Source organism: Pseudomyrmex gracilis, unplaced genomic scaffold (assembly GCF_002006095.1).
Source record: "Pseudomyrmex gracilis isolate BER0280 unplaced genomic scaffold, ASM200609v1 scaffold_18, whole genome shotgun sequence".
NCBI classification, from domain to species: Eukaryota; Metazoa; Arthropoda; class Insecta; order Hymenoptera; family Formicidae; genus Pseudomyrmex; species Pseudomyrmex gracilis.
Genome location: NW_018020602.1, coordinates 263,449 through 281,376, shown reverse-complemented (window position 1 = coordinate 281,376; position 17,928 = coordinate 263,449). Strand labels below are relative to the sequence as shown.

Genomic DNA, 17,928 nt, shown 5'->3' with positions numbered 1-17,928 from the left:
AGAAGATTATAAGAGCAAAAAATGCTACCACCATGAACAGGCATACTGTTATTTAAATCAAATTTAATGTGTGGCTATAACGTTATCCATTGGTTCCGCCATTTTGTTTCAGAACCAATGAAAAGTTTGACAACATTGGCCAGACTCTTATTTCCAGGGACTCTAATCTAGCCTTAATCTCCTAAAATTCCGCGTTCCCAAAAATCTCCTCGTTCCGTCCGATGGGGGGATTTCGGAACCCGGAAACGCGCGAATCGAGCGATCGATCGACGAACCAATCAGCGGCCCGGCTGCGGGCCGGTCGCGCCATTCTCTACCGGCTTTTGTGACGTCACTTCCGGCGTTGGCGTGCGGGCCGGCGGAATTTCCAATCGGCCGTATGGCGCGCTCACATCGCGCTTACCTCCGGGAACCCGGTTTCGGCATCAACACGGGCGCGCGCGGCGCCTATCTATTCCGTCGTTTCTTGAATAGTTGGTAGTGAGCGTCGGTGTACGTAAAATGGCTGACGGCGACATTGATTTATACGCCGACGATCTAGAGCAAGATTTCGCGCAGGTAACTCGCACTTATCTTTGATAAGCAGTATTTTAAAAAGGGCTGGGGCGCGCGAGCTCTTTCTCTCTCTTTACTTCTCCCCCCTCCCCTCCGTTGAATAATCGAAGGAAAAAAAAGAGGAAACGATCGCCACCGCGCGGTGTTTTTTTCTCTCGCTCCGACAACACGACCGAGCGAACCGACAAAGTAAGTGATCGCGGTGTGTGCGGTGTCGATAGGATCGCGACGATCTCCGTCGTCGCGTCTCCGCGTCTCCCACGAGTTGGGTTAATAAAAGCGCGTGTCGTGAAATTATCGTCGTCGTCGTCGTCGTCGTCGTCGGTTATTCAGAATCTCGAGAGAACCGTGTCGGTTTTCTTCGCGCGCGCGACGCGCAGCGCCGAAAGTGATAATATGTCGGCGTCATGGTGGACGGTCGGCCGTTGCTAACGATCGGCTGGCGTCACTCGGCGTCCTCCCGCCAGCACCTCGTGAGATAATATCGCCGCGCTCGACCGCGGCGCGCCGACGGTGATCGTTTATAAGTTCCGCGTTCTGCGCGCGATCGCGCGAGCATCCACGAAGACTGGAAGAGGGTTCATCTTCGAGCCTTCGTTTGCTCCTCCGTAATCCTATCTTCTTTGTCGGCGGGCCGTCCAACCGCCGCCGTCTCCTCGCTGTTGGCCGATTGGCAACCATAAAGTGCGTCCTGTTCTCCGTTGCCGTCGATCGTGCGTGCGCGCGTTCCCGGAGAGCTAAAGTGCTAGCGCAAAAACAGTAATCGAGTCCCGCATCAAGAATTGAACCAAAATGGTGCTAGCGGTAAGGCGAATGTCGTGTACAGTTTACTCTTCTCGCATATTTCCATGTCCTTTTCTTCTTGTTCTACTACTGCTACTACTACTACTACTACTACTGTGTAACTACTATTATACTACTGTTACTACTAGTATTAGTACTATTACTACCATCACTATTTTACTTCTTTTATTTGTTTTTATTTTTTTTTCTTCGAAGTTTTTCTCTTAATTTCGACACGCGCGCAAACGCACACACACGCACACACGCGCAAACGCACACACACACGCACTCCGCTGCATCGCACTGCATGTTGAAACTGACATTCTCTTTTTTGGATTCTTAATTTGTTTTTTTTTTGTCTTGTTTTTTTTTTCTTATTTAAATTTTCTGTTCGTCTGTTTTAGAATCTTTTTTTTTTTTTTGTTATAAAAAAAACCGCTGTTGTATAGAATACTGTAGTGAGGGATTGAATCTAGTATAATTTCGTTAAAAAATAATCGATTTTTTTTACGTGTGGCGCACGCACGTGAGATGACGATTTATATAATTTTTGCATGAAAGGGAGATAGAGAGATAGAGAGAGAGAGAGAGAGAGAGAGAATTAAAATAAAAAAAAAATAAGACGTTCACCCTCTCTGTGGCGATAAAAATTTTCTCGAATGTACTTCTTTCGAGAGAAAATGTTTTTATTGCATTTTCGATAAACGCACACACCGGTAGTGCTGCAGTTTGCAGAAATTGCGAAAAAAAAACAAATGTAAAACGCAAACAATGCAAAAAGGTTAGATTATTCGAAATTATATTGACTTCAATCCCCGTCTGATCATTTTGTCCAAAATGCAAAAAAGTTTTGTATATCTGCATATCTGTTACAGTCGAAGTGTATGATCCGTTGATCGCTTGAACCACAAGGAAAGAAAAGGAAAATCGCTTTATAAGAGAAAATGGTACTTCTAAAGTTTTTTTACACTTTGATCTCTCGTCTAAGTATTTTCACAAAGTACTAGTCCAAGGAGAATGTTGTCTCTCGAAGTTGTGTTGTTATTATCGAGCGGCGCTTGCGATAACGTTAACGGTTGTTATCGCCACAAATTGTATAAAAGATTTCACTGCTCGCATACATCTTGCTGATTCGCAGTCAGTGCTTGCAAGTGCAACTCGCTCAGATAACAACGCGCACTTCACGTATTCTCATGAATTTCGTACTTTCTACAACGAAAGTAGAGAATTTAAAGAAAGAATTTCTCCTTGGCGATAACACAGATTCTGCAACATAGTGGTTTACTATGTATTACCGCTAATTTATTAATAGATCATTACACGATTAAGAAGATATAGATTTTTTAGCTTCTCTTCGAAAGCGTAGAATATTTGTTTGTTGTTGTACTTCAATTTCCAATATCAGTATGTGTAGAAGTATTTTGCACTTTGACTGTAACACGTACAGCACACATATACTGTAAAAAAAAATTTATTGTTGCATATATTGTTGTGTATTTCAATTAGTCTCTGTCTTCCATATCATGTATGTCAATATTACTGTCCAAAAAAAAAAAAAAGGAAGAAACAAGTACTAGCAAAGTCACTGTTTTGTTATCTTTGTTCTCCTACTTCTTGTATCGTACTATTGGGTTGGTGCATCTGTGTTTCAGGACGAATTTGCTGGTGATGGTGTTGATCTTTATGATGATGTGATTGCTGCTCCAGCTGGTGGTAACGGTGGTGTTTCTTCTGGTAACGCAGGCGACGGTGGTGGCGATTCTACATCTCCAAACGAAGAGACGAACGGGAACGCTCCCTATCATCAACTTGGAAATAATATTCAACCAAATCAAATTGGCCGGAGACATCAGCTATACGTTGGAAATTTGACTTGGGTACATACATGCGCGCAAAGATTTCAAAACAAAATTCTGTTAGAGTTTTATATATTTTCTTCATTGAGTGTTCTACGTTTTCAAAGATTGATAAAGATTACAGTATTCTTGTGATAGTCTCTTGAAAAACTGTTCACACAATAATGTTTTTCTTTTTTTCTCAGTGGACTAGTGATCAAGATATAACAGACGCGGTCCAAAGCATTGGCGTGGGAGATTTTGTTGAGGTGAAATTCTTCGAGAATCGCGCCAACGGTCAATCCAAAGGATTCTGCGTGATATCTTTAGGCTCTGAGCAGAGTATGAGAATGTGCATGGAGAGACTACCGAAGAAAGAACTGCACGGTCAAAACCCTATTGTTACTTATCCTTCAAAGCAAGCTCTTAATCAAGTACGTATTATTGCACAGCAAATGATGAGTACGTTTTGATTTTTGCGACGGCAAGTAGACTCGTGCATAATAATAAGACAATTTGTTTTCGTGTATTCGCAGTTCGAATCACAGTGCAAAACACGGCCTGCGCCTGCTCCGCAACAAAGCCAGAGTCAGCGCCCTCATAATCCGCATCAACATCAACCACCTCTGCCGCCGCACCAGCAACATCCACAACATCCACAACATCCTCAGCACTCACAGCAAAATCACGGACCCAGAATGATGATGGGACCACCGCAGGGTGTAAGACCACAAAGAATGCCGCCGCCAGGAATGGGTCCACCAGGACCTGGCGGACCGGGTCAACAAGGCCCGCCGCGTATGCATGGTCCGCCAATGGGCCCAGGCCCAGGACCACATCATCCGTTGCCAGGTCATCCTAATCAAGGTCCGCCGCCTGGCTATCAGCAAGGACCATGGAATGGTCCACGACCCAACGGTCCGCCTGGACCGCCACGAGGACCCAGTGGACCGGGAGGCCCGCCTCAGCAAGGTCCACCTGGTCCAGGACCAGGACAGCATAGACCACCGGGAATGGTACGTATCACAGACAAATCTCTTTTTATTGCATTTTCTCTGGCAAGAAAAATTATCTTTCGCATTTTTTATTTGCAAAAACTTGCATGCACTTTGCCCGCCGGACTTTAGTCGTTCTGCAATTTTCGAATCTCCAGACACTGTTATGCAAAGAAAGTAAATAATATAAACATAATGCAATAAACTCATTGTTAATTGTTAAACTAAATAAGTATCCAGGAAGAAAGTATAAATATATCGCGATTCCAAGTCACTCTGTGTTTTTGTATTTCTTAGTGTTACTGTTAAGCGATTAATGAGAATGCAAAGTGTACTGTTTATAAAACGAGTATATGTTTTGAAATTCAAAACATTACGTATTTGAATTGAAAAATAAATCGTAGAAGAAAACGTTATGTCATTGTGATTCAGATATACTTTACAGAATTTTTGTGATATTGTAGAGGATCTTTAAACTGGGCAGAATCTGAATGCTGAGATGTAAACATGTTGTATTGTTTTTTTCATAGAATATAATACAAGCCAAATGTTTGCGTGACTAAAATATGCAGAAATCTGCACAGTTTTCAATAGACTAATTAATACATATTTGTTTATTTTATAAGTAATTATGTAGTACAGGCTTAAATATATTTTGCACTTTCATGTCTTACGCGTAAACAGAGTTGCACTAGAGACCTTTCAGAAGGCAGTTATCATATGTCACAGGTAACCGATTAATGAGGTTTTTTTTCTGTTTCTACTTTTCTTCTTGCGAAACTAATTGCGTGCCGTGCGGTTAACTGTTTTACTTATTTAAATATAAAGAGTGTTTGGAATTATAAAACAGAAAATTTCTCTTTCGTGAAACTAAACAATGTCATCTGTGAAACTAGACTATGATCAACTGTGCAATTATGGTAAAATGAAATAGAATCTTTATCTGTCTTCATTCAGCAATTTCATGGCGGTCCACCCGGACCACCTGGTCAAGGACCTCCACGCGGCCCGCCTGGACATCCTGGTGGACCTCCAGGTGATCCTAGAGGAACTCAACCACGCCCAGAATGGAATAGACCGCCAGGTTTGTGCGCAGACCGACTTTTTGTTATTATCGTTTTGAAATTTTCGTTTATCCTTGCAAAAAGTATCGTTTACACAAATAAAGAAGAAAAATAAAGAAAAGTTTTAAAAATTCATCACCTCCTCTGAAACATCTTGTACTCGTAGTGCTTTCTCAATTTTTGCATGACCGCGTAAACGATAGCTAAAAAAAAAAAAATTAGGACACTGGGAATTCGTGAACAAAAACTGCACAAAAATGGAGTAGTAGTAGTGTACTGTGTAATCCTCGATCTATTTCGACGGGGCAGCTTGGTATTACTGATGAGACTTGTTCAATATGTGCATAGGAATGCATCATGGGCCTCAGGGACCACCCGGTTTCCCTCAACATCAACATTTGCAAGGGCCGCAGCCTGGCCAAGGCCCACCACAGAGAGGACCTCCTCCAGGTTCTATGGGTGGTGAGAGACTTAGAAATGCTCGTTCGTAATTACGAACTTCATTAGCCGATCGTTTAGCCATGTTATATACGAGATGCATGATATTGAGGGAAATTGATCTGGCAGAAGCATTGGGGTGCAAGGTGTTTCAAAGGATCATTTCGTAAATTAAAACCGAAAGACGTATCACATTTAGCGAATTCACGAATTTCTAAAATGCAGTTTATGTTTTATTGCACCATATTTATGCGTCTACAACTGAATTTTGCTAAATATTCGAAATTAATTTACTTTACATACTATTTGGAGGGGATTATAATTATATAATTGTAATACAAATTATGCTGAAAATCTTTGATTCTGTAAGTAAACAGACATGGTTTCGACTGGCGTTATAAATTGCTTCGGAGTAGCGTTCAATCAAATTCATTGATAGGTCCAGGAGGACCACCTCCGGGACATGGAGGACCGCCACAGGGACCACCTCAAGGACCTCCAGGTGGACCGGCTCCTCATGTGAATCCTGCGTTCTTCCCGCAAGGACCGCCTCATCAACATCCAGGTCAACATCCACCGGGTCCACCTGGTCCGCCGCATGGTCCACCACATGGGCCACCTCATGGGCCTCCTCATGGCCCTCCACACGGACCGCCGCACGGACAACCACATGGACCGCCCCATGTACCTCCACACGGCTATGGTCCACCAAGTGCACAGGTAACGTATTGTCGCATAACTGCTTGAACTAAATTTTTATAAGTTTGGAATATAAATATGTATTATTCTAGACACCATACGGCGCACCTGGTTCAGATCATCGACCGGAAGGTCCACCACCACTTACCGAGCAAGAATTTGAAGAAATAATGGGGCGCAATCGCACAGTTTCTTCATCCGCTATTGCGCGAGCGGTATCCGACGCAGCGGCGGGAGAATATGCAAGTGCCATTGAGACACTTGTCACTGCCATCTCGCTAATAAAACAGTCCAAAGTAGCTGCCGATGACAGGTGCAAGATTCTTATTAGCGCCTTACAGGATACTCTACGCGGTGTCGAGACAAAGAGTTATGGTTCCGGTCGTAGAGGTATTATTACATATATCGTGTATTTCCTGTTACAATCAACATATAAAATGTTCCCAAAAATTTGAATTGAAGTTTAGAGTTTTGAGAATCGGTCGATTTTATCGCTCGTGTCAATTAAATACAATCAAATCAGTCGATTCTTAAACGAAGACGCCAGATCGTGGTTCAAAATCTCTCCCACCACAACTGACAGCGATAGGAGGAAATAACGGGCGGGACTTTGGGCCGCGAGGTAGCACCTCTCTTCTTACGTTTATGGTAAACAACTTTTTTTTACAGAACGTTCGCGCTCGCGCGACCGAGAGCGCAGTCACAGACGACGACGCGAGCGGTCCAGAAGTCGGGACCGCGAATATCGCGAACGCAGCAGAGATCGCGATCGAGAACGCGATCGTGAGCGCGATCGCGAGAGGGAGCGAGAACGCGATAGAGACCGGGAACGTTATTACAGCGAACCCTATCCGAGAGAACGATCACGCAGCAGAGATAGAGAACGTGAACGTGAAAGAGATCGTGAATATAGAGAGCGAAGCAGAGAAGAAAGGTAAGCTATACATAATCTCACAGACTCTTAAATTTTACTTGCCTTTACTGAGCGTGTTTTTGTCGCGTAAGGATGATCTTCTGTTAAGTAAACAATTTTAAGAACTTGGGTAGAGTCTCCTTTGATGGTTACAAAAGATGTTTATCGATAATTGTGTAAAATTATATTGCACAAACTCTTATTTGATTTTGGAAGATGATAATTTTTTTGCGCTGATTTCTTACGTCACTTGTTAATAGCGTTGTCACCATGGAATTTTTACAATATTGTGCGTCTATGTCGCAATTTAGAGAAGAAACGAGAAGGAATCTTAGTATTATTTTTATCAAATAAACAAACAACATGTAATGCTCCGAAGAAGTAGCGCGAGGGATAGAGTGTCAGTACTTTATATACATGCAAGAAACGAACACAGTGCATATAAGAAACCGCATACATAACGATCTGCTGTGTCGCATGATTGAATAGAAGCGCATTTTTTATTATTTTCGACTGTAAAAATTGTTACTTTTGTCATATTAAATTTTATCTTAACAATGCAGTTCAAACTGCAGCAAAAAAGAGACAATTTCACGTTTTTGCGATTCTACGTGACATTTGAAGCGATAGATGCAATTTATTAGTCATTAAAAAAAGAGAGAGAGAACAATTTTTAATCATCTTTCGAATTTCAAAAAAATCCATATCTGGCGGGAACACACAATTCTTTTGGCAATACATCCTGTCAATAATAATCGATTATTTTTACATTAATGTGTAAGTCTTATATTTTGTATTTGCTTGTGTAAATTTTATGTATATTTCCTTCATACAAACGTCAACATATATATCTATAGTACATATAGATAGGTTAAAAATTACCCAAAAAATTATTCCGAATCAATTATGTGTAAAGAACAAAAGTTACAACATTACGGCTCGTTTGCTACAAAAACAAGTATATATAATGAAATATAGAACCGATGTAGAACGAAGTAAATTTTTGCATTGTTGTTTCTTTGAAAAGCGAGCTTTTTATTACCGAGCAAGTCCTTAAAAGTACAAATGAGTGAAACAAACACTTTTATTTATGTGTATTTATTTTTTATTGTATTATGCAATACACCGTCTTTCTATATTTCAAGTGTGTACTCGCGCGAATTAAATGTAAAATGAGAGTATCGTCTTGAACCAAAAAGCAAAAAAAAAAAGAAACTATTAGCGTGTATTTAAATAATATAGTAATATAAAAAATTTAACATAGAAGAGAGAGAGAGAGCCTGTACTATACTACTCGCTCTATGTTCTTTCGCAAACTCGGGCATGTGTATCAGAGAAGTGATACTCATTTCCTCACATTTATATACGTAATCGCTTTATAAGTTTTTCAATTATTTGTGTCTCACGTTTGTCCGATTTAAGTTTAAGACTCACAAGTATACGTGTATATTTTTTTAGTGTATATTTTTGACATTTTGTAGAAAAACAGAAAAAAAAAAACAAAAAAAAAACGGTTGTACACAGCGAACGGAGCAAACGATAAACAGAGCCTAATTTGCCGGAAGAAAATTGCAAATGCGTGAACAAAAGTATAAAATATATTACCGTGACAACAGATCTGACTCGCATTCCAAACACTGGAACCGTTTTGAAAATTTGTATTGTAGTGAGAGCGAGAGAGCGAAAGAGAGAGAGAGAGAGAGAGAGAGAGAGAGAGAGAGAGAGAGAGAGAGAGAGAGAGAGAGAGAGAGAGAGAGAGAGAGAGAGAGAGAGAGAGAGAGAGAGAGAGAGAGAGAGAGAGAGAGAGAGAGAGAGAAAGAAAGAGAGAGAGAGAAAGAAAGAAAGAAAGAAAGAAAGAAAGGGAGAGAAACATGAAACCCTGTAATCATGTACGCGAACTGTCAATCAGAATTATACACATATGAGAAGAAAAAAACTATTAAAAACAAAATTGAAAACATTCAAGATGTGTTGCTTACTCTTTTCATTGCACACTGTTTCTTTTTTTGTGTTTCTCTTGGTATATGGTACCAGGGTTGATGTTAAATTTCATCATAATGATTTTTCACACAAACAATCCCGAATCACATCCCTGTGCATCATTCATTTAGCTTTTTTTTTTCTAATACGCATACAAACATATCGACACACATTTAGTGTAGTACTTTAATATAATAATTATATTGAAGTTTTTCTTTTTTTTTCTTTTTTTTTTTTTCTTTTTTGCTCGAAACTGTCGTATCGAATTGTGATGGTACGTTGTCGATAACTAGCTCGTATCTGTGTACGTGATTTATATACTTTTGCGATTGCGAGATAGCGCGTCTTACTCAAGAACTTGTCTCTCTGGTTTTACATATGTCGAAGTGATCAAAAAATTCGAGTTGTCACGCCTCTTTTTGTTTCCTTAGAATATAATTGTTGCTTTTTGTTTTTATATAAAAATGTACTAAGCCTGGTTAAGAGGTTACACAAACCGTCATATAACAGAATTATATCCATTTTCCATTAGTACGTCACGTCAATCAGCCAGGCCAAGAGTAAAAGAAGAACCGCCAGAGGCGGCACCCGTCTCATCTTCCAAGACATCTAGGTAATTTACTTTTTTTTCATTACAGTGAATGCATGTAGAGCTTAAACGCGAGATAAGAAATATATATATATATATATACTATATATACTATATATAGCGCGCGCGCGTTTATTTGTAAGAAACGAACTTCCTCTTATTTCCGGTATCGAAGAGATATATGTACGTAGATTGTAAGAAGTAGATTCAAAATAATTACTATAAATTACTATAACTAAACAACTAGAGAGAGAAAGATAGAGAGAGGTCCGTTTGTAATTCGATGGTACTTTTTTCCATTAAACTTGCATAAAAACGAGTCATTGAGAAACGTGTACTTTTTCTAGGCACATATGTTATTGTAAATGTCGCACGTATCTTTTTGTATAATCGTACGATACAACATACGTAGTATCGTCTTTAAGCTTGTTGTTACATTGTTCATTTGTTTTATTTCTTGTGCGTTTTTTTTGTATACGCAGGAAACGTATATCAAGTGTTAGTTAAAATCGTTAAAAGAGACGAAGTGAGAAAGAGAGAGAGAGAGAGAGAAAAGAGAGAGCGTTGCATATTCAAAATGTTGTTTTGTATTTACAAAAGTAACATGAAATTTTTCTCACGTTTGCAGTAAAAAAAAGTGAACTTCTAGATGTAATGAAGTACATACAAAGCAGCATTTTAAAGTAAGATAATTGGCTGACGTGACTTGTGTAGGTATTACGACGATCGCTATAGAGAGCGTGAACGAGAACGAGATCGAGAACGAGAATCAAGCCGACGGCCATCTGAGCGAGAACGGGAACCAGAACGGGAACGTGAGCGAGAACGTGAACGGGATCGTCGGGACGAACGCGGGGACTCGTCGCATCGTTCAAGACATTAAAAGAAAACGAACACACAGAGAAACAAATGAAGACATCGCGAGTTGATAAGATGCAAATGAATCAATTGATGAAGCAATAACTGCGACAGCACGACAAGAACTACTACTACTACTATTACTACTACTACTACTACTACTACAGCAGCAGCAGCAGCAACAGTGCGTTTTGTCTCTTACTTATCAAAGTAAAAGATACAAATGTTTTATGACGTTAGTAATGTTTGAACATAGACATGTATTACATTATGTGACGTCCAAAGATTTTTAAGCGACGCACGGCAAAGTCACATCAAATATATCGTAGGGTAAACGATGTGGTCGGAGAGTAATTTCAAAAGGTTTTGCTTAAACAAGTTGCTCTTGAATAAGTTAGAGTAATAATACGAAAATTAAAGTAGGATATCTTTGTTTTCTTTTCTTTTTTTTTTGAAAATAATTGAGCTTACAATAATGAGTATGTAGAAAGAAAAACAAGAGTTTTTCTGTGAAATCTTTTAATTTATCAGTCTTTTATGTCTCACACATATGTATTGATATGATATATATAAGTGGTACTATAATACGCGTATATACACACACACATATATATAATGTGTCAAGAAAATATTGTTCTTTAAGTAATTTTAAGAAATTATTCATTAAAAAAACAAACATATATATTCATTTAGTCGGATCGTAGGTTAAAATCAAGTAAATATTAGTTATATATATATATATATATATTGCGTAAAAACAAGAGAGAGAGAGAGAGAGAGAGAGAGAAAGATATTCGCGCGGATTGTAGAAGAGAAAGACTTGAGTGACATTTCTGTGTCTAATGCGAGAGAACGGTATTATACGATGCGATTGAACTGTCCGCACGAAGAATTGTCGAGGAAGGAAGAAAAAACAAAACTGGAAGAAAACAAAAACGAGAAATCGTTCGGAGTGCGAAGAACGAAGGGAAGAAGAAGAACGAAGAATCACACAATCTGCGCGAGAGAAACCATCGACATCTTCTTTCTACAAGGATGCAAGATTGTATCTTAATATAATACATATTTACGCTTGTAAAAATACAAATGCCAAACATGTCTTTACTTTATTCTGTACACACAAATTCCTAACAGCAAGAAAAAAAAAGAAAAAGAGAAGAAACGATGATGCTTTTGTTTCTGCGATTTTACAAAGTTCCTGAGCTCACTTGTCAAGTTTTTTTTTTTTTTTCGAAAAAGTGACGAACCGTAACACGTATTTGTAAATATACGTGCGCGTCTAACATGGACGCGCACGCGACATCGCTTTCATGATTATTGGCGTGAACGCAACAAGATTGCGAGAGCATTTTCATAAGAGTTCTTCCATGTATTTAGTTAGTCGGAATAGAATTGTAGAATTCATTAGTCGATGTTAAATCACGCCAATAATTGTGGCGCGAACGATAAATGACTTTGAAGGAGAGATCTCTGTTACGAAGAGAGCTTTGGTAGCGCAAAAGAGGCTATTAGAGAAAAATCTCGAATAAACACAAATTTCACACGGTTCGCTTTTCGAAAAAAAAAATATCAGGAATGCAGTACACGTAATAAAAAAAAATTAAGAATAAATGCAATTGTGTTAAACAAACGTAAGAACTGTGTACAAATTGTTGTCGATACGAGAATTGTGCTAATTAGAATAAATTCACAAGAAAAAGAAACGGATAACGGCTAAAGCAAGTTTTGTATACAAATTGTTATCAGAGATTTACATTTTCATAGACCCAAAAGATGTGAGTAGGAATTTTCACAAAACGCAATTACTCCTGTGTGACCGATTCCTGATATTTTATATAATTCTAAGTTGTAAGAGAACTAGTATATGCATGAAAAAACTTTTATATTCATATTTTGCTGTTTTAAATAATATATAATCAACGATGACAATCGTTGGTTATACGGATAATATTTAAGTGAATCAAAGTGATTAATAATAATAATATTATCTCAATTGTCAAATTGTTCACTAATGTGACACAAATTAGTGGCAAAGTTATGTGTCATGTATATAAATACACACACATACACATATATATGTGTGTATATATATATTTCGATATTTCAAACGCAAAGAATTGTGAATTTTATTATAAATTAATGAAACTAAACAATTTGACTTTTATACAAATCGGTCGATTTTAGATAATCGATCCGCACACACGTATTATTACCGCTGCATGCGACGGAGTCGATCATTCTAAAAAAAAAAAAAAAAAACCGAGTTTTTAATGCGAAATGACTCTGAAGTGCAAAAACTGTGTTGGTATTATTCCGACGTGTTTGAACACATTCCACATTTGAGAGAGAAAGTAAAAAAATATTTTTATTTTGAACGTTCTAATTATATCGACGCAATTCTCAAGTATTTTTGTATACAAACAAACCTGAATATATCAAAACAGTAAGAACGCGCGCGTAAAGACGTATTTTTGATAATATTTATAATTTTATGTGATTCATATACATATATACAGTCTGAGATATTTCGTTCAGGTAGAAATGTTTTTTTGATTTATATAAATTTACTAGATAGCACATATATGCAAAACGATATATTTTTACCTTTGTGTTCAAAGTTTTAATATGATTTACACGAAAAAAGAGAGAGAGAGAGGGAGATAGAATCAAAAGTTTTATTTAATTTTTTTTATGTAGAAATGAAATTTCTCAAAAGAGATACATGCATGTGTTTATATATAAGAAGACATATATATATATTTCCAGTTATCATGCCAACATATCTCCACTTTCTAAATGTTGTATTATATTTTAGAATATTTGTAAGTCACTGTTCATGTAAATTTTGACAACCAGATCTAACTCTGGAATTTTTTTTATTAATTGCTACATATATATATGATCAAGGTGACAATACGTTTTACGATCTACTTACCGCAGCGTTAAAAAAAAAAAACAAAAAAAACAAAAGGGTTCTTTCCTTTAAGACAAATTATTTCTTGCATGAATTTATACAGCGCGTCTAATAACATGCAAATGATATATGTATTATATATATATGTATATATATACATATACATACTTTGCATTCGATCGTTTTCATTTCATTTATGTCGCACAAGGAATGAATCTTTTAATCATTGTTATTATTAATCGACATAATATGTCTGTGTGAAGAATCCAACAGTGCACAATTTAACGTGTTCAAAGTGTACACCGAGATTTTTTTGTACACGAGGAGAAATATCTCTGCTTTCCTTCTTCGAAAGGAAACTTAAAAAAAAAAAAAAAACGCGCCCATAAATTGCACGTTAAATATTCTGAACGGTGCACAATTGCTTTGTGGATAGTCCTGTCGACTTTGCGTAAATGCGATTGTTTGTGCAAAATTGCCAGAGAATCTTTAATTTAAGTAAGAATAGCAAATCTTTTTTTTTTCTTTTTTTGAAACTTGAAATTTGACTATATATAAAAAAAAAAATTGTGTATCTATATGTTTAATTCAATTTTGTAACGCTCCATTCATGTTCGATATTACGTGCGAACAAACTTGCTATTTAAATGACAAGAAATACGTATCGCTTGCTGTTTTTCAGTCGAAGTCCAGAATGTGTAGTTTTGATAGAAAAAAATTGTATATGTATATGAAAAAATATGATACATATAAATGTGATATGTGTTATACACATTTGTATATGTCAGTATATTTTTCATATATGTATATATATATATATATACATACATATATACATGTACTTTATATATTGGATTTGTAGTATTGAATTTAAAACTGGCGATAATTTTCTCTGACTTAGATTATTATAACACGCACTGTTACTGTTTTTATACAAGAAAGCGTTTTAGGAGATTAGAGATATGTAGCTGTTCTCTCTTATATGCAGTATTAATCAACAATTTTTTACTCAAGTACATTATTGCTGCAAAAAGTCATCTAATGACAATGTGATACGAACGTCTTACAATTACTGAACTATTTTTCTAGAAAAAAGAGAAAAAAACGCGTTATTATGAGAAATTGCGCACAAAATATTCGTCATCAGGATCGTTTATTTATTTGTGCTTTCTCGGTAAATGTATAAAATACCGTAACTTTTAATAAACAAGTGACATATGATGTGCACTTATACATGAAACGCATACGCAATATCGTAAATAATTTCATAATTAAAAATTGTTCGAGAGATATCTTGTGCGCAATTTCGACAACTATCTCTGCATAAATTTGTTTCGTTGCATCACAATTTCTGCTCTCATATACTTACTTTATTTTTTTGTGCACGATAACACCACACCTCTCGTGAGAGGTGTGTCGTGTTTGCTCAACGAACAAACTTATATAGAAACTGTTTCCGCCGACGTATACACATAATAAGCATTATTATCACCGTTGCGATAATCAAACTTTTGTCACTTTTATTTCTCGCATAAAATAGCATTTTATTTGCGCTAAACTCGCTCTCGTTTGAGAGACGCGAGTGAATCTGATAAACTTGCCCTGGGAGAGAATTTGTATACGGATACGTGCTGGGTAAGTGTAAACAATGCAGACTGCAGCTCTGTATTTATATACATTTAGTTTGTATATTTAATTCTATATATCTATATATATATATACATATGCGCGTGTATTAATTTGCGTGAATTATACAACGTGAACGCAGTGAGTTCGGACGAACACACATTTCTATTTCAAAACGTCTTCCACTTCCTCGGATGACGATGTTAAAACTCATTGTGTAAAAAAAAAAAAAAAAAATCACTGTATAACAACTCGATATCTTACATATATTGATTATATGTTAACACGTTGTCCAATGTGCATGTGTACACGGTAGTACAAAGTTTGTGTACCACAAACGCTGTCGTATGTAAAAACACGCAAATCGTATGTATACAGAATATTATCTCTTTCCGTTCTTTTTATTTTTTATTTTTTTTATTGTTTGCGTATAATTTTTATATTGTTTCCACGCGCGTGTAGAACAAATTTATCTTTTTTCAAGATGTTGATAATAGCATACGAGACAGGAAGAACAACGTGTTAAGATCGACCAATTCTGTTTTCTCTCTTTATGTACAATTCGATCTTACTATTTAGTTCATTTATTTGCCACACAAAACCATCAAAACGGTCGTCTCTTCGTGAGAAAACGCGGCAATGTATTATTATGAAACATTTTTTCTTGTCAAAGCATAAGTTTTTCTCTGTTGCCAAGTAGCTTTTATACATCTCGTTTAAACAAACGCTGCTTGAACCCGATGACAAGTCTAGTTGATGCAAAATTTTAAATTGTTCGTCCGCTCGCGGCAAATCGAGATTTTTGAAAGAGATATAATTGTTAAACGCGCTGCGATCGCAACTCGCACAAGAATGGAAGCATAAAATCAAAACACGTACATATCGAAAAAATTTACGTACACATATGAAAATTTTCTGCTTCCATCTTGTATTGTAAACTTTTTATAGAAAATCTTTTTTTTTTTTTTGTAAAGATACTTTAATCGTGATGCGATTTGTGTTGCACTCTAGGATGTCAGATTTTTCATCGTTGTGAGCAAGGATGAGCCTTTGCTACAAGTATCTTACAAGTATCTCGCCAAACGTCACGACGTTTCTCAATGATCTCCATTTAAAGAATAACAGAGAAACAATTTTATTTGTAAACAATATGCTGTGTACAAATTTGATACAATTTTGTTGAAAAGACTAGAGAGAGTTTTATGTCGCTCTATTTTTTTTTAACAAACGACACGCAAGAAAGTGAGTTATACGTAAAAGTAAAACCAAAGAGATTTTCGAGAGATTTATTCAACGCACGATCTAGTCTTCTTGTGATGAAAAAAGAAAAAAAAATGAGTAAAGGTATATACAGTATATATATACATTCGAACTGTGATATATTAATGTATATAAAAGTCGTTCACTTGTTAGTAAATATTTTTCTACACATCAAATTTTATAATTTTTGTATATATATATTTGTAACAATAAGTTTTCCATTTTGTTTTTATGGAAAGACAAATCACAGACGTCCATCAGTGTTGTTGCATTGTACATAAGACGCGCGTTGAAAGTCGTTAAGATCATCTACAGCTAAGTAGCTTCTATATGATAGTGTCTTTTATATACAGAGAATTCACATTTATATAAGAAGACGCATACAATTCAAAGGAATGTGTATACAATTATACAAGTACCATTTTTTTTACGCGTACCTATTTAGTTACTTATAGAAAAAGATTTTGCTAAGTTTTCACACACGATTCTCTTGCGATCGCAAGGAGTATACACGCACTAATATGCTCGTTTGCGCGTATATACTCCAAACATATGTGCTTCAAATCTCACTCGAGATATACTAATAAATCGCGAGTAATTTAAGTATATACGAATGTCCACTTTTTACGCTAAAAATAATGAGATAACACAACGAAGTTACATAACAGAAACGCGCAAGAACGTCCGAGACGCGTTTTAGTCGCGATCTCTTTGAGAAAACTCATATATATATATATATATGTACAAGTAGATCACGCTGAATTTCATATTCACACACACGTGTGAATTTACATATATTTACACGTTTTTTTGTATAAGTAGATAGTTTTCAATAACACATCGAATAAGGTAAGTGACAAAAAAGATGACTAAATGTAATATTTTTATCTATGAGTGTAGATGTATATGTTCGTTCTCTCTTTTTCTATACAAAAATTTTTCTGTCGCAACAACTTCACTTACGTGAAGACAATCAATCGCGGAGGATTTTTTTTTTTTTTTTTGCGCGCGAGACAATTTTGTTCTGTCGTCGCACGTATCTGAGGATGTTGCGAGCGAGAAGTTTATGGTTGAATTACGATTGCGTAATTTTAGTGATACTGTGTCTTTGATTTCATATATAAAAAAAAAAAAAAAAAAGAAAGAAAACTGATAAGGTGTAACGAAGCGAGCAAAAGTACGATGGGATCGAAACAGAAAGAAATGTACGAGACAAAACGAAAGATCTCTGTAACTTACTACGATCTCGATTTCTTTTTCGCGACACACAATGTGAAAACTCGTTTGCTCAACGATTCGAATGTGATGATGACAAATGTAATGTCGATAATAAAAGTCCAAGCATTTGCGGCCAAGAGAACCAGACGGAATTCTCTTTTTATTGAATGGATGGCAGAAAAATAAAATCCAAAAAAGATC

General features: G+C 36.6%; 1 protein-coding gene across 5 annotated transcripts; it reads left to right on the top strand.

Annotated features, from left to right (window-relative positions):
- Positions 1 to 388: 388 nt before the first annotated feature.
- On the top strand, positions 389 to 11,316 carry LOC109864193 (cleavage and polyadenylation specificity factor subunit 6). Of its 5 annotated transcripts, none has more exons than XM_020445175.1 (12): positions 411 to 558; positions 2,214 to 2,285; positions 2,991 to 3,215; positions 3,380 to 3,607; positions 3,710 to 4,189; positions 5,126 to 5,252; positions 5,581 to 5,694; positions 6,110 to 6,390; positions 6,462 to 6,759; positions 7,039 to 7,303; positions 9,795 to 9,875; positions 10,566 to 11,316. In XM_020445175.1, the coding sequence occupies exons 2-12, from the start codon at positions 2,283 to 2,285 to the stop codon at positions 10,732 to 10,734; spliced, it is 2,271 nt and encodes a 756-aa protein (XP_020300764.1). In that variant the 5' UTR covers positions 411 to 558; positions 2,214 to 2,282; the 3' UTR covers positions 10,735 to 11,316. The 5 variants fall into 5 exon arrangements, with proteins under 5 accessions (XP_020300762.1, XP_020300766.1, XP_020300764.1 ...); XM_020445176.1 differs by lacking the exon at positions 411 to 558 and adding an exon at positions 1,068 to 1,359; XM_020445173.1 differs by lacking the exon at positions 2,214 to 2,285 and having other exon boundaries at positions 389 to 558.
- Positions 11,317 to 17,928: the final 6,612 nt, after the last annotated feature.

Excerpts from the sequence above, each read along its gene's own strand:
- LOC109864193 (XM_020445173.1), top strand. The coding sequence starts at position 502 with ATGGCTGACGGCGACATTGATTTATACGCCGACGATCTAGAGCAAGAT. Across the intron at positions 4,190-5,125 it reads AGCATAGACCACCGGGAATG|CAATTTCATGGCGGTCCACC; the intron begins GTACGTATCACA and ends GTCTTCATTCAG. Across the intron at positions 5,695-6,109 it reads TCCTCCAGGTTCTATGGGTG|GTCCAGGAGGACCACCTCCG; the intron begins GTGAGAGACTTA and ends ATTCATTGATAG.